This window comes from Pseudorca crassidens, chromosome 12 (genome assembly GCF_039906515.1).
Source record: "Pseudorca crassidens isolate mPseCra1 chromosome 12, mPseCra1.hap1, whole genome shotgun sequence".
NCBI lineage: Eukaryota > Metazoa > Chordata > Mammalia > Artiodactyla > Delphinidae > Pseudorca > Pseudorca crassidens.
The window spans coordinates 70,079,527-70,095,618 of record NC_090307.1 but is presented as its reverse complement, the minus strand read 5'-3'; the positions used below and the strand labels follow the sequence as shown (position 1 = coordinate 70,095,618).

The 16,092-nt window shown below is 43.2% G+C and overlaps 1 protein-coding gene across 2 annotated transcripts in view; it reads left to right on the top strand.

Annotated features, from left to right (window-relative positions):
- KREMEN1 (kringle containing transmembrane protein 1) overlaps positions 1–16,092 on the top strand; it is a 64,507-nt gene that overhangs the window by 4,823 nt on the left and 43,592 nt on the right. For both annotated transcript variants that reach the window (XM_067700361.1, XM_067700362.1), the window contains exon 2: positions 13,438–13,600. In XM_067700361.1, the coding sequence (XP_067556462.1) occupies positions 13,438–13,600 (163 nt within the window). The remainder of the gene's footprint in view (positions 1–13,437; positions 13,601–16,092) is intronic.

Here is a 16,092-nt window from a genome sequence, read left to right as displayed (position 1 = left end):
GATGTTGCTTGGATCAAACTGTTGAGAGATTTGTTTCTCAGAGGAAAGCCCAGGCAGCAGGTGGCACCAGCCCTGAGACATTTTAAAAAAAAGAAAAAAAAAAGAAAACTTCTGTCACTTTCCTAAACAGTTGAATGGTTCTATTGTCATTTTTAAAGTGGCCTTTAAAAAACAACTGTGCTTAGCATGGATGATTATTTTGTTTTAATTAAAACATTTTCGAAAAAACAAAATGAAACACTCAAACATACCAAATTGATTGTGTTTGTACTGTGGAACAGTTAATGCAAAACACTTGGGAGAGGCCGAAAGTTTGGATCTGTAGTTTTTTCTTAGTTTTTGCCTCCTGAATAAGGATAACAGAGGAGGAAGTGAATGTGTTCCTTAGCAAACTACCTGTGCAGGTTTTGAGGTGAGGTCTCCTCAAGCCCCCTTTTGTCACCTGGCAGGTTAGTTTCTGTCTGGCTCACAGTGAATGGGTGAAGACGGTGACTGACATTCTTCCACATTCATTTTGACCTTGAGTATCCAGGTGGAACCCGGAAGCATTAGTCTAGGAGAGGAGCCTGAGGTCACTCTGTTTTTTCCCCCTCTGTTGTCTTCAGTGTCATTCTCTCAAGATGGCAGTGCTTCTTCCCCAGACGTCACCTCTGGGACATTATCCTGGATTCGGATTAAACAGGGAAAGGATAGAGGCCGTTGTAGAAACATTAGAAGGGTGTCCACACTCCTCAAAAATAGCCACTCCACAGAAACCTGCCTTCTCATCCTCTAAGGAAATTCCTTCCATCCCCCTTTTAATCCTCTTTCTAGGTAAACACCTCCCTCTTCTGGACTTGCAACGGTTTGAAGAGGAATGAGGTTGGGGGCTAGGAAGTACTTTACAGACAAAAGATTTGAGGCCACCTCACGCAAGGCTGCCTCTCCCTCCTGCAGTTATGAGAGGGTACTTAATAACAGTACCCTCTCGGGGCTGCCCCTCTGCTGGGCCCAGCTTCTAGTTTTCTTGCCACTGATTTAATCCCTGGCAAGTAGCCAAAGCATTAAACTTTTATTGTTCAATTTACCACGAGGGCGGGGCCCTGCTTCTAGTGGGCTGAGGAGGCTTCCAAACCCCAGTGTCATACCACATTAGCAACTTCAGACTTTGAGGGCTGGATTTCTTTCAGTTTGGTTAGATTCTTGGTTAGAACCAGAGCAGTATATTCACACTCAAAGTTTGAAAGCTCGGAAATAATAAAAACAGCATAGGCAACTTTTAAAGATGATACAAAACAGTTGTGGCATTGACTTATAGGACTAACTCTAAACAGAGTTAGAGTTTATATCTTTTAAACAGAAATGTTAAATGGCTGTCCATGTTCCTTGGTGTCCTAAAGTTGGATGAAAACATGGCGACCAAGTAGTTCTAGAACAGTAGGGATTGTTAACCAGTGTCATCACAGTATGTAAATTACTTGCTGCTGTTCAATCTATAAAAATTCATCTTCAAAGAAAATTATTGGGCTGGTAAAAATATTTTTAATAATGACCACAGAAGCCATATTTGTTTTTCTTTGATGTTCTTCCAAAGACTTCTTCTGGTTTTAATCAGATTGTTCCCACATAAAATACAGTGGAAATCTACAATAATAAAATCCCTATTCCTATGTCTATGGGGAAATAAACAGGATGGGGACTGTCCTTTTAAGGGGCTTTCCCCTTCCTTTTCCCCAGACTCAAAGCCTCTATTACTGGTGGGTGTTTTGGCATCAGTTAAGGGCCTTCAATCCTTCCCTCCCTCCATGTTTTGCTCTTTCATTAAAGTGTTTCTGTTGTCTAATTATATCCTTTCAATCAAATTAGAGACTGCAGCATCTGGTGAGGGCCGTAACTGCTGCCATCTGCACCTCGTATATACAGTCCTTTTCAGCTGAGAATCACTCAACTTCCAAATGGCAGGAAGAGATTTGGAAAAAGTTTAGTTGGAAGGGAGGTTAACTTAAAAGGAACATCTTCAAAGGCTGGGTTCGATGCCCTGCTTGCTGTGATGTGTGTACTGCCATGCAGAGCTTCATCAGCTTGGCTTACCAAAGATTCTTCTGTAGTGCTTCTGGCAGATGAAGGGTTTCTGATTGTCTTAGCTGAAATGACTAGCCCTCTCATCCCGAGGCAGCCCCGGGGTGAGCTGAAAATTTCTCCCTTGAGAAGAATCTTTTGTTGTATGACCACCGGTTGGTTAATGGATATGACACTTTCTGTTTATTTGACCATTTGTTCTAAGTCAGTGGTTTCAACTAGAGGAGATTTTTTGCCCCCAAGGGACACTTGGCAATATCTGGAGACATTTTTGCTTGTCACAACTCACTGTGTGGTGGGGAGGGGTGTGCTACTGGCATCTAGCAGGTAGAGAGGCCAGGGATGCTGCTTACGATCCTGGAGTGCACAGGACAGCGGCCCCCTTCCCCCCCAGAATTATCCAACCTGAAACGTCAGTAGCGCTGAGGTCGAGAAACCGTGTCCTAATTATATTATTCTCTTATCCTTCCCTTCACTGTGGCCTCGGAGTAGGCAACTCTGATCAACATCTTTTTTCACTCTTAAGAAAATAGATTCTTCATTGTCCATATCTAAACTCCTTAAGCATTTCCGTGAACAGTGTTTCAGAAATCTTAATGGAGTAAGGTCTGTGGGTCACTGTATGTTTCCACTTTCTCTAGAGTAAGAGTGCCAGATTAAATACAGGACACTCAATTAAATTTGAATTTCAGATAAACAGTAATTTTTTGTGTTTGTCTCATGCAATATTTGGGAATACTTTAAAAATCATTCGTTGTTTATATGAAATTCAAATGTAACTGGGCATTCTGTACTTTCATTTGCTAAATCTGACAACCCTACTCTAGATCCATGAAACATTACATGAAACTTTAAACCTTTGACTAGCAAATCAGTCTGTTGGCCACCATCTGCCCTTATTGTTCTGGGTGACTAGAGGTGACAGCAACGCCTGTTCTTGTTTGTAAGTCAGTGCTACACTGACACTTTCCTTCTGCCTCAAGCTGTCTCCATGGCCAGAACTTCTGAAACTTGTCACTTGAGTCATATTTTTATCTTGGGACCAACTAACAAACGCTTATCAAATGCCTACTGTATGCCCAGCATCTCTGACTAGGACTCATCCCTGTACCGGTTCTTAGAAGATGACAATTTTGTTGCTTCGGGTTTTACTTTAAAGATGTTCTCTAGAGATACGCTGTCTACCTGGCAGTCAGCTAGCTCCCCATTCAAGGACTGTTGTATTACTTGCCCATCCCACGTCAGCCAAGGGAAGCTGAATAGCCCAGAGCCTGGCTTCCATGGAGCATTGGCTGCCCTCCAGGGCTCCATTATTGGGGAACTTTCTTGCCCTCTGAAATTAAAAATAGGGTACAGGCAATACTGATGAAAGTTGTGCAAAAGCTGGATTATAACAGTTTATTTTATCTCCTTTTTAGTCTGACTGAGAGCTTCAGACAGCGTGAAATAGTGTTGCTCAAGTGATGGTGAGGCAAGGTGTAGATTTGAGCCAGGTGTCTCCCATTGAAAGCAAACTCAGTATCAACATGAGTGTTCATTACAAAGGGGGTTGCTTATTCCCTATTACAAGTAGCTCTACCGTGGATTCCATTTAAATAGCAGACTCCCCTGGTTTAAATAGCAAGCATTTGATTTTCAAATACTTGATTTATATGAGCTTTTCTGGAACTTCTCCCAGGTCATTGCTAGGTAGGGCGTGATAGCTAGCCTGGAGGCACAAATTGGTGAGGAAACCAGGGCACTCTGAACATGTCTGTCATGGGTTTTTCCCCTTAGCCCTCCATACACCTGATTCCCTCATTCAACAAAAGTTTGCCAGGCACGTTCTGTTTGTTCTGTAGTTGCTGAGAATACAAAGATGAGTGAAGAAACTTGCGGGCTAGTGGAAGCAGGGCCAGGTGCTTCTTGAGCAATTATAGATCAAGCTGATCAAATCTTAGAAGAGCTGGGGCAGCAGGTGCTGTGGGACTTGTTTTAGAGCCTCTGGTTTCCATAGGAGTATAGTGCTCTCTCCTCTAGACCCTCAGCTTTCAAATAGTTCTCCATCTTTTGTCTTTTTTGTTTCCTTTAGAGTTGATTTATAATGTACTAAGTTATTGTCCATCAGAGAACTGGACTTTGAGCTTTAAAACATCTTATTGTGCTTCCCGTTTCCTTATGTGAAAACTCTAGTGTGAAATTTTATTTCAAGATTGAAGAGGATATTTATAAATAAACATCTAAAGTAGATCCATTTATACTCAAACATTACACCGAGAGAGGTGCCATCACCACACCATGATAGAATATGTTCTGTTGGTATTGGCAGTAAAGCCCATGGTTAATTAATGAAATGTTTTTCGTAGAGTTCTGCTGAGCTAGTAACTTCTAACTTAGTGAGTCCATGCTTTCACTGAGGCTTGGCCTAATCTCTCTGTATATGTTACAGAGCTAGATGTTGATAGGTTAATGGTCATTCTTTCTTAAGAACTATCTCCTGGTCTTCAGTTTGATGATTGTACTTGTATATAATATCCTAAATGATGAATGTAAGTTCCTCAAGCACTACTGCATGTTCATGGTGACTCTTCCTAGCAAAAACACATGTCCTTCACAGTGACAGCCACAGCATGCTTTCCAGTGCGTCCTGCCTGGGTAGGAGTGGAGCATATTCAAGATGAGAGCCAGATGGGAGGAGTGGTACCCAAGCAGCACTGCATTCTGGGCCTGCTCTGCCTCAAGAATTATCTATTTTTCCAATTTTTATATAGCAAATAATAAGGACCCCTCTCTGAAGTGTTTTCGTGGGTCTTCTGGATTTAAACCTGTTGTCTGTTGCTTATGATATGTTCAGTTTTTCTTAAAATAGTCTTTTAATTAAGTATTTATCTGTTAATAGAGATGAATAAACTGGAGATTCAAATAGAAGACCTCAGGTCTCCTTCCAAAAGTATGAATTCTTTAGTTAAAATAACTTTGAGAGGTATGGCCTTTTCTTCTGACATTGTTCCCATGAATGAAAAGGAAGATCTAAAAGAGATTTTAATGGAAAAGCTACTGATAAATAATTGCAGATTATTTTTGTGGTAATTCTACTTTGGGCAAAAGTACAAAAGTACTTTGTCCTCTGGTCATTTGAACTGTGAATACATAGTCTAAGAACATGGTAGGTGAATGTCTGTCTTGATTTTAGATGACTGAATTTATGGCTGATTGAGTTTGTTTATCGTTCTTGAAAAGAAACTAAGGTAGATTAATTGTAAAACAACATGTTAGTAAGTATTTTCAAGATGTCCTTTCAAAAAATTTTGCTTTGGGAGATTTAGAACATATTCAAAAATAAAAGTGTAAGGAAGTCATGTGTATCCATCTCCCAGCTTCCACAATCATAAACCAAGGCCAAAGTATTTCATCTCTACCTCTTTCATCCCCCCAACTAGATTATTTCTTAACAAATCTCAGATATCATATCATCTTATCTGTAAATATTTCAGTATGTATCCCTAAAGGATAAGAACTCTTTTCAAAAACATAGCAACAGAGACTTCCCTGGTGGTCCACTGGGTAAGACTCCGTGCTCCCAATGCGGGGCGGGGGCGGGGGGGGTTCGGGGGGTGGGGCGCTGGGTTTGATCCCTGCTCGGAGAACTAAATCCAGCATGCATGCTGCAAGTAAGAGTCCGTGTGCCACAACTACGAAGTCCACACACCGCAGCTAAAAAAAAAAAGATCCCACATGCTGCAACGAAGATCCCACGTGCCACAACTAAGATCTGGCGCAACTTAAATAAATGAATAAATATTTAAAAAAAACAAACATAGTAGCAGTACCACTACCATTATCACAACTAAAATTTTAGCAGTAATTTCTTAATATCATCAAATATCCAGTCAGTAATCAGTTTTCAGATATCCCTGGTTGTCTCATCGGTGTTTTTACCGTTCAAACCAGGACCGAAGCCAGGTACAGTTAGGTGATGTGACTTTTGAGTCTCTATTAACCTAGAGGTTTCTCCTCTTTTTCTTTTTTTTTCTTGAAATTTATTTGTTGAAGATGTAGTTTCTTCTAAACAAAAAGAGTGCTTAAATGCCTCTTCAGAAGGAGGGCCCACATAAAGGTGAGTTATTTTTTTCCATAGAATTCTCACTTCCATTAGAGAAATAGGTAGAATTAGAGAATTTTAAGCCTGGGAGAGATTTTAGCCATCAGTCCTTTCCTGTCACACTCCCTCAGACTTTTGAGCCTCAGTTCTATTTTGTTAGAATCTTGAAATTAGAGTTTAGTGTGAAGGGATATTGAGACCACCTGTCTCAAGTCCCCTTGTTTCACCAGTGAAGAAATGGAGCCCCAAATCCAGGTGATTTCTTCAAACCCCGCAGTGTCAGCTACTCGTCTGGTGTCATTTCCCCTTTCTTCCAGTGATTCTCAATATGTACCATGTGCTTAGAAGGCCCCTCCCTCCTACCGTCTCTCTAAGTAATCTAGGTGATCTAGACCTGATCGCCTGCCTCCATGTAATCATGGGAATCTCTTCCCTTGGGGAGCCATCGGCGTTAAAGACGCACAGTGTCTTCTCACAGGCTCAGCTGTGTTAGGATGGGAAAGTCTGGGAACCCCTGCCTTCCCAAGGCCACGTGCCTCTTTACCGTGGGGTTCCACATAACTGAAATAAGCATTCCTGAAGTGCTTTGGAGTGTCTGAGGGCAAAAGGCGATTTTGCCAGGGACCATAGGCTTTGAAGACCTACCCATGAGTTCCCACTGGACACCAGTCTGTACTGGAAACCCAACAGAGCATCAGGTGTGTTGTGCAAACATCTGACGACACTCTTGTGTTGCCCTCTGTATATTAAACGGAGCTTTTTCAACTAAGCCTTGTATTTCTATAATCTACCCACCTACCAAATTTTATAGATGTCTTTAAAAGAACAGATGTTCCCACTGGAAAATGTTTCTGCCTTCTTATTTTAAGATGCCATAATTCAATTTAATGCTTATTGATTCATGTTAATTTCAAACTGGGCTAAAACCAGCCAGATTCTTCCAACATAGGATCAATAGAGATGCTGAGTGGTCCTACATGGAACAGAAAGTCAGCTTTGATGGATTAAAAACAGTGACTCTCACAAACATCATATAATAGAGATCTAACTAGTAATTAGCTACCAGAAAACCAGGAAAATTCAAGACTCAATATGAGAAAAACCTCAATAGTGTGGTTTCAGGCAAACAGTGTAGTTAGGAATGACCTAGTTATAGAGCTTCATTGAGAACTTATTCTTCAACTTTATTAAATGTTATCAAGGAATAGAATGTCTTTTGCTTTCCTACCACCATCTCATATATGTCAAGTTTTGATTATTTTAAAACACATCATTATAGTTTTAAATATGAACTTTAAAAATGCAGTGCACGTGCAACCTGTCAGGAGTTAAATTGCCTGGTTCTCTTAACTTGGCATTTTCTTCACTTATAATAAGTACAGATATTGAATTATGTGACTTCAGTAGCATATATAAACAAAGATGTGTTTCATCCCACAGTTTAAATGTTGATTAAGAAAAACGTACCTTTTTTTCCTTACTTTTTATCCACTGAATGCTGGGATTCAACATAGGGTTCAAACCATATATATTTTTCCTATCCTGATGGTAGCCTGATAACTGCCCATTAAATCACTAGGTAGACAGACTTTGGGAATTGTATTGTGGAAAATGTATCTGGGAATATTTCTAGGTCCTCTACAGGTCATGCCTCTAAATCAACTGAAATCTTCAAATAATGTTACATACAGCATGCGAGTATGAGAGCCTATAGAATTTGAGGGATAAATATCAAAGTTTTGAATATATATGCCATCAAGTCAATCAGTCTTTATACCGACCCTTCTGAATTCCAAACATAATAAACAATAATAGTTTTATGAGAGAAAACTCAAGCTTGCCTTTATTAGCAATGGGGAGTATTGAACTTTCACCCAGACATGGTCTTTGTCCTCAGATCTTCCTACCATGGGGATGACCTCCAGGCCTTCATGCAGCAGCAGGTCCTGCAGAAAACAGTTGGTCTGCACAAAACCATTTGCGCAGAGATTCTCACCCAAGATTTGTATACCCTAATGTGATTCCATATATCTCCAGAGAATTTCAATGAAAGTAGCATCTCCAGGTTTTTTTTAAAAAATAAATTTATTTATTTATTTTTGGCTGCGTTGGGTCTTCATTGCTGGGCGTGGGCTTTCTCTAGTTGCGGAAAGTGGGGGCTACTCTTTGTTGCCATGCGCGGGCTTCTCATTGCGGTGGCTTCTCTTGTTGCAGAGCACGGGCTCTAGACCTGTGGGCTCAGCAGTTGTGGCTCATGGGTTCTAGAGCGCAGACTCAGTAGTTGTGGCGCACGGGCTTATTTACTCTGTGGCATGCGGTTTCTTAACCACTGCACCACCAGGGAAGCCCGCATCTCCAGTTTTTAAAAATAAATGCCATATGCCATATTTTGGAGGGTTTTGGTGCTGGAGAAAAAGATAAGGAATCGCCAGCTTAGGAAAGTAGAATTAATTCCGAGTGCTTTGATGCCAGCCTTGGAAGTTTTTATTAAGGAGTTTTCTTCTGTATTTACTAAGTTTTTGTCAGACTTGTATCTAACTTAATGGCTGTTTTCATTCAATCCCCAAAGCAAAAGATTTCTGATGGAGAGGAAGGTCCAGCAGAGATGAATGGAATGGGTTCCAACTGGAGAAGACAGGGAGGAAATAAAAGTGCTTTCACAGCTTCTTATTCCTCTCTTCTCAAAACACCTTCTCCCTTACCTTCTGAGACCCACATGCTTTTCTCTCACCTCCCAGGCTGCACATCACTGCTGGGCCCTTCTCTTTCCAGGCCTGAAACATTGCAGGGCCCCAGGGCTCAGCCCCAGATGTCTTCTCTCTCCACACAAGTGCTGTTACCTCCACACTCTGGATCTAGCCTTGGCTTCTTTCCTCAACTCTAGGCTCATCTAGCCGTCTGCTTACTCTGTATCTCCATCCAATTTTCCTATCCAAAACCAAAGCCTTGATTCCACCCCAAGATATTCTGTGCCTCTTGGGTCATCCCCATCGTAGTAAATGGCAACACCGCTTATCCAGCTGCTTGGTGTTGTACCTAATTCCTCTCTCTCTGGGACCCCAGCAAATACTTTTGGTTCTACCTTCAAAATACATCTGGAATCCGGGCACTTCTTCCTATCCTTCAGCTACCAGCCTGGCCCAAGCCATCCTTCTTTCCAGCTCATCCTTCTGCAAGTAGGCACCTAACTGGTTTCCCTGCTGAGTGCCTAGCTGTCTCTACACAGCTCTTCCTCCACCCAGCAGCTACAGTTCTACTAAAAGATAAGTCAGATCGTGTCATTTCTCTGCTCAGAGCCCTCCAATGACGTCCTGTAACTCTTAGAACAAAAGCCAAAATCTAATTTATACGACCCTCAAGACTTTACATGTCCTGGCCTTGCCTGCCTCCTCCTCCTCTTCATTTCCCACCACCCTCCCCTGCACTCACCCTACCTGGTCGGATCAGAGGAGCTGCCTCACAGTTCCCCAAGCCTTCCCCAGCACATTGCTGCTTGCGGAGGTTTTGCACTGGCTGTGCCCTCTGCCTGGAATGCCCTTCCCGTGTCCTTTCCGTTGTTCGCTTCCTCCCCTTGTCCACATCTCCCCTCGTCCTCCCCTCGTCTCCTTTCCAGGCCTTTCCTGACCCACTTCTTCTAAAAGAGAACCCCCACCCTTCCATCTCCGTCCCCTAACTCCATTTTCCCTTGTAGCACTTCTCACTGGCTAGTGTTAATTTTGATTGGTGTATTATGAGCGTGAAGCCCTGTGAGCATGTGCGCTCTAGGAACACAGAGTGTTCACCACTGCTGTCCCAGTGCTGTGAACAGTGCCAGACACATAGTGTTGAGTAAATATTTGTTGAATTAATGAATAATATCGTAGACATTAGATTTATCACCTTTGCTTGTTCTCTTTCACTGAATGCATAAATATTACAACCAGCCATGTGATATTTTATTTTTTATTGGTTTAATCCACTCCTTGCTTGTCTAGCCAGAGCTTAGGCCAGTTTCATAGTGGTAGGAAACAAGGGAGGCAGGGTCCTCATTACCTAGTGCACACCCCAGTATTCTGATGAAATCAAGATGCACACATAACTTTAATCCAGAACGTTCAAGTTTGTTTTTTTTTCCCCCCCAAAATTGACATGCACTGGACAAGTCTGTTAAAAAAATAATTGTCAAATCTGGTAACACTGCCTCCATTTCCCTAGCATAGCTAAGAATAAGACTGGGTCTAGGAGGAATAGACTAAAGCAAACAGGCTTGCTCTTACCCATTCCCTGTCTCAGATGCCACCTCACTCCATTCCTGAGGGCTGACACTTGTGTGGATGGCTACCACATTCTTTTGTGTTACAAATCAAGTCATCTGAGTCTCCGGGAACACCGACCCCACTGCCCTGCAGGTTGCTGTCTATTACTAAGGCTTTCCAGTGCCTTCCAGTGGTCGGCCAGCATTTCTGGCTCCCAAGCCACCCTCAACCACTTTTGATAGGAGAAAAAGATGTATTAACACGTAGCAATTAAAATTCTAGCAATTAGCAAAGATTGGCTTGATGTTCTTAGAATCATCACCTGAGCAGCTTTCTAGAAATATAGGTTCCCAGATCCCACTCTAACCTTGGGATTGGGTAGGGCTCTGGTGTGGTACACACACACACGCACACACACACACATGCGCACACGTGAGTCTCGCTCTCCCTCTTTCTTTCTCTCTAGCAGATCATATATATTCCTAGTGATAATAAATGCTATGAAGCAAGAAAATGAAGGGCAGAAAAACAGGAGTGGAGATGGTGGGTAAGGGTTTTCTGAGGAGGTAATATTTAGTCTGTGATGGGAAGTATTAGGGAAAGAACGTTTCGGGCAGGAAATAGCGTGGTGTGTTTACAGAATTAAAAGCAGACGAGTGTGGCTGGAGCACAGCACGTGATGAGGGGAAGAGCTCGGGCCCGGTGGAGGGAGGGCCTGGGGCCACATCGAGGGGGCTTCACAGACAAGGATGACGGCTTTGGGTTTTGTTCCCAGTGCTCACGTTTTCCTGGGCACTTTGAGCCCTGTGCAGAGAATGCATTGCGGGAGCACGAAAGTCGAAGCTGTGAGACCTGAACAGGACCGTATTGTCCTCCGATGGTGAACAGGAAGAAGGTGGCAGCACCCAAGATGGAGAGGAGAGGGGGGTTTCAGGGAACATATTCGAAGAAAGTCAACAGGACTTGCTGATGAGCAGAAATGGGGGTGAGGAAGAGCATGGGGAAAGCAAGGATGATGCCGAAGTGTTCTGTCGGAGGCAGTATAGAGTGTGATCGAGTGCCCCAGGTGCCTCATCTGTGAAATGGGAGTATTAAGGGACCTCCCCACTGGGTTGGTGGTGAGTTGTTTTAAAGCACTTAGCACAGAGCTTGGCACACGGTAGAACACTCTGTAAACATCAGCGGTGATGCAGACTGTGGTGATTTGTCCAAGGTTGCACAACTGGTCAGCAGCAGGTCCAGGACAAGAAGCCAGGGCTTAGGCTCTTGGTTCAGTGTATTTTCTGCTGTACCGAGCTGCCTCCTTCAATTACCTTTGAACTTTTTTATTTATGCAGACTCTTGGTGGAGGGTTCGGTTGTCTTGGAACATGATGAGTTGCACTTCTCATAACATGTAAATGTCACACCAGGCACGATAAAGTGCTAGGGTGTCCTTTGCAGCCTGGGAGTCCAGGTTATTTTGGCTGTCCATAAAACTGGGCTGTTCCAGATGAAACGCAGGGCCCAGATAGGGAGAGGAAGGGGGTACAGGAAGAGAGATGGTTAGCAGGTAGATTTCAAATAGTAAAAGGAATATCTTTCAGAATATAGATGTGCTTGTGTTGTGCACATGCTTAGGCCAGAGGAGGCACATGCACTGCAGCAGGAGCCGGCAGTGAGAGTCCTTCATACCGGAAGTCGTGGGTCAGCACATGCCAGGAGAGGGAAAGAAATAAAGCTAAGAATGTTAATGTAACTCCCCCAGATTGTCAGGTTCCTAGTGATACATCTTTAAAAAGTGTTTGAAGTGCTTCTATCTGTCAGTTTCAACTAAGCTAATTTTTAAAAATTGCTCTTTGTACTGTGCCTTTCTCATGAACCTCTGTGAATTTAATGCATGCAACATGTGGGGGGAAATCCTCTCAGCTAAAGTTCCCATCCCCCCCAAAGTCTGAGAGGCAGATTTAATTTGATTTGATCTGATTTGATTTGATTTGGCTGCATTGGGTCTTCGTTGCTATGCGCGGGCTTTCTCTAGTTGTGGCGAGCAGGGGCTGCTCTTCGTTGCAGTGCGTGGGCTTCTCACTGCGGTGGCTTCTCTTGTTGTGGAGCATGGGCTTTAGGCATGCGGGCTTCAGTAGTTGCAGCATGTGGACTCAGTAGTTGCAGCGCGCGGGCTCTAGAGCGCAGGCTCAGTAGTTGTGGCGCACGGACTTAGTTGCTCCGCGGCATGTGGGATCTTCCCAGACCAGGGCTCGAACCCGTGTCCCCTGCATTGGCAGGCGGATTCTTAACCACTGCACCACCAGGGATGTCCCTGAGAGGCAGATTTTAGAAGCACATTGCTGCACCTGCAAGGATTTTGTCATTTTATTAAACGGACCTCAGACCATGTTGAATGTGTCCTGTAGGAACGAATTTCAGAAAGAGGTGAGAGAAAATGCCAACTCAGCCCCTGTTCCCTCCTGTTGACTGTCTGTTTTGTGGCACCTCTATCTCAAACAGCGTGGGGAGGACTGTTCTTCATTACCGGGGAATGTGAGTCATTCCCAGACTCGTGTGATTGGGATTCCAAAACTTTGCTGTATCTGATGGTCTTATTAAATCCAAGTGTCAGTGCAGCCTTTCAGACTGTAGGGGAGAGCTCAGTTACAGCTGGTGACCTGGTTCTAGTTACCACACAGAGATGCTGGCGAGAGCAGTGACCCCCTCCGAGCACCCAGAGTTCCTCACGGATGGCTGTTACCAACTCTTCCCAGATTTGGGGGTTTCCCGGTTCACTCCATAGGCTTCATTACCGTTCAGCTCCCTGTTTATATCCTAGTTGGGATCTGTATACTTCAGGGGAAAATGTCCTAGTGTCTGTAGACAAGCGAGTGCCAAGATGAGCCTAGCATTTGGAGGGTACCTCGTTTCAGATTTCCTCAGCCCTACCAATGTTAAATCCACTGTGTCCAGGATCAGCAAGACACTATCCATTTCTAGCTTGGTCCAAACAAAACAAATAAAACATCAAGCAGAGAGGGAGGAAGCTATAGATGTTGCCAGAAAATTAGTTTGCTCTGTCTTTTCTTTCTCCTAGAATGTTTCACAGCCAACGGTGCAGATTATAGGGGAACACAGAACTGGACAGCACTGCAAGGCGGGAAGCCATGTCTGTTCTGGAACGAGACTTTCCAGCATCCATACAACACTCTGAAATACCCCAATGGGGAGGGGGGCCTGGGCGAGCATAACTACTGCAGGTAAGATGGGGTTTCACAGTACTTAAAAAAATCTCTGGTCTCCTCTTCCCATTTCTTCTGGCCTTACTCACAACAGGGAGGGCTTCTTTGTCTTCTTTTGCCCAACTCACAAGGCCTTTCTTGTTACTGTTTTAAAAATCTTTCTCCCAAAACTGCGCACGCACACACACAATCTACCCACTCTTTTCAACTTGGGTTGCTTTGATACTGGTTTTCAGAGCTCTGCTTTCCTGTCTGATAGCTTCATGTCTCTCTGAGAGGGTTTTCTTAGTTGTCCCAGAAGACAGTGCACAAACAGCGCAGCTTCTTAAGCTGCTGTGAATGTCATGGGCAAGCAGAGCACCATCTGTGACCCAAACCTCCCTCTGCTTCTGAGCAAAGGAAGCTGCCCTCCCTGCGTTGTACCACCTCCTGCCAGCCCAGTACCACCTTGCTCTGGGAGCAGCTGTAGCCATCAGATTTGTGCTGTTTCCTTCTTTTCAACAGACTAAGGTGTTCCTTTGCTCTTTCACCTCCTGTCTGACCCTCGCAGGGGCTGAGACCCATGGTGCTTCAAGCATGTACTTGTGATTGGAGAGATGATCCATGGCTTTGATCAGATTCTCAAAGTTTTCTGTGATCCAAAACAAGTTGAGAATCACTGGTCAGTAGGGACCAGAGCACCCTTGGTTATAGCTACGTTTTAGCTATTTATACCCAGGATCCTGGTAACATGACTCATGGGTCAGCCATGTGTTGAATTTAATTATTAATAGGACAGGTGCAAAGGCAGCCTCTTGAGCCTTTGGGACAGGGAAAAATGATCACCAAGCTACTCTTTGAGCTACACACTGTGCCCCCAGTGCTACCAGAATGTTGGAATCTCAACCATGGTACTGTTGACCCAGCTGAGACAACATATTTATACCTGCATTGCATGGGCCACAGTGTTTACCTACTGCCCTCTCCAGGTACCTTTGCTAACACCCTAGGACCCTTGTGCTTTTCTTGAAGTCTCAAGGCCTGTAGTCCATGTTATCTTTATCCCTGTGCCTTCAGCTCTTTGCTTCACCTTGGTTCTAATGTGTACCAACTGGTCATTCCCCCATTGTTGCTATTGCACTATTTTTTAGTTTGTTATTTGATTGCTATATTTTATATGTTACACTGTATTATTTGTTTGTTATAAAAGTATTAAAAGTTTTTCCAAAAAAAAATTCTCCAACACAACAGATATATATATTGTTTAAATAAAAGTCCCCATTGTACCTCTTTCCTCCCAAATCCTCTCCAACAAGGCCTACTTCCCAGAGGTAACAATTTGTATATATGCTATTTCACATTTCGCTATCATTTGTATTTTATTGTTAACATTACACATGCTCATTAAAGAATTCTTTGATGTTTTATTTTCAAAGTTATACATGTTCATTCATTTTTTTCTTGCATAATTAAAAAAATTAACCCCACTCCACTTCTGGCTTATTTTCTTCCCCTAGTTTTCCTATTCATGGGAATAGTTGGCTTGGGTTGGGAAGAGTATTTAGGAAGAGAAACCAGTGTTTGTTTTTTATTTTTACATAGTTACTTATCTTATTGTTCTAAAGTGTCCCTTGGTATTAGGCTGTTGGTTTATTCTATTATATTATTCTGTTATTCTGTTGCCTTCTATCAAGCAAGGCTTCTCAGACGTGCTCCTGATTTTAAGGTAAATTTTAAATTTCCAATGAAGTTTATTTATCTGACAAGAAAATCTTTTCTTATAGATTAGTACCCAGTTTACCACTAGGCTCTCAGAAATGCACCAGTAAATATCCATTAAGAAAACACTGAGAGCCAGGGGACCACCTTCCTCCTGAGCCTTGGCTGGCTGCGGTCCTCTCCTTTGATTTGATGGAATGTACCAGACCTGAACTAACAGTTTATCCTTCAGAAAAAGGGATACTGAAATTGTCGATTATTATCACATCAGAGAGCTGGGGCCTTTCGTTTTAGCACTGCAGCAGAGTCAAAGATGAATTTGCTTGTTCTTTTTTTTTTTTAACCTATTCCGATGCTTTTCAGAATGGTTTTGACATTGATGACAAACAGTTGTTTTCGAAAGCCTTTACCAAATACTACATCAAAGCTGAACACTGAATAGAGGGAGGAAAATGACAGTGAAACTGTTTAAAGAAGGGCTTTGTACAAATTCTCCGACTTTGATTTCTCAGCTGACATCCGACACCATGTTTGTCTTATGCGATGTTTCCAGACCCATCCCAGTTGAGATGTCTGCGAGATGGCCAGTGATGGGGACGCACTTCTCTGGCTCCACGTATCTGGACTGGGGGGAGGCAGAGAGGCCAGGACAGCAGGGTTGGCACTGGTACCTGCCTTTGGGCACAAAAAAAATAAAAGGACCCTTTGTGCTTCAGGGCAGTTTATCTTCTGGGCCACACAATAGGCTGATCCCTCCCAGGCCTGATAGGGGCTGCTCCAGAGCTCCGGCTGCAGGGTCTTTATGCCCATTT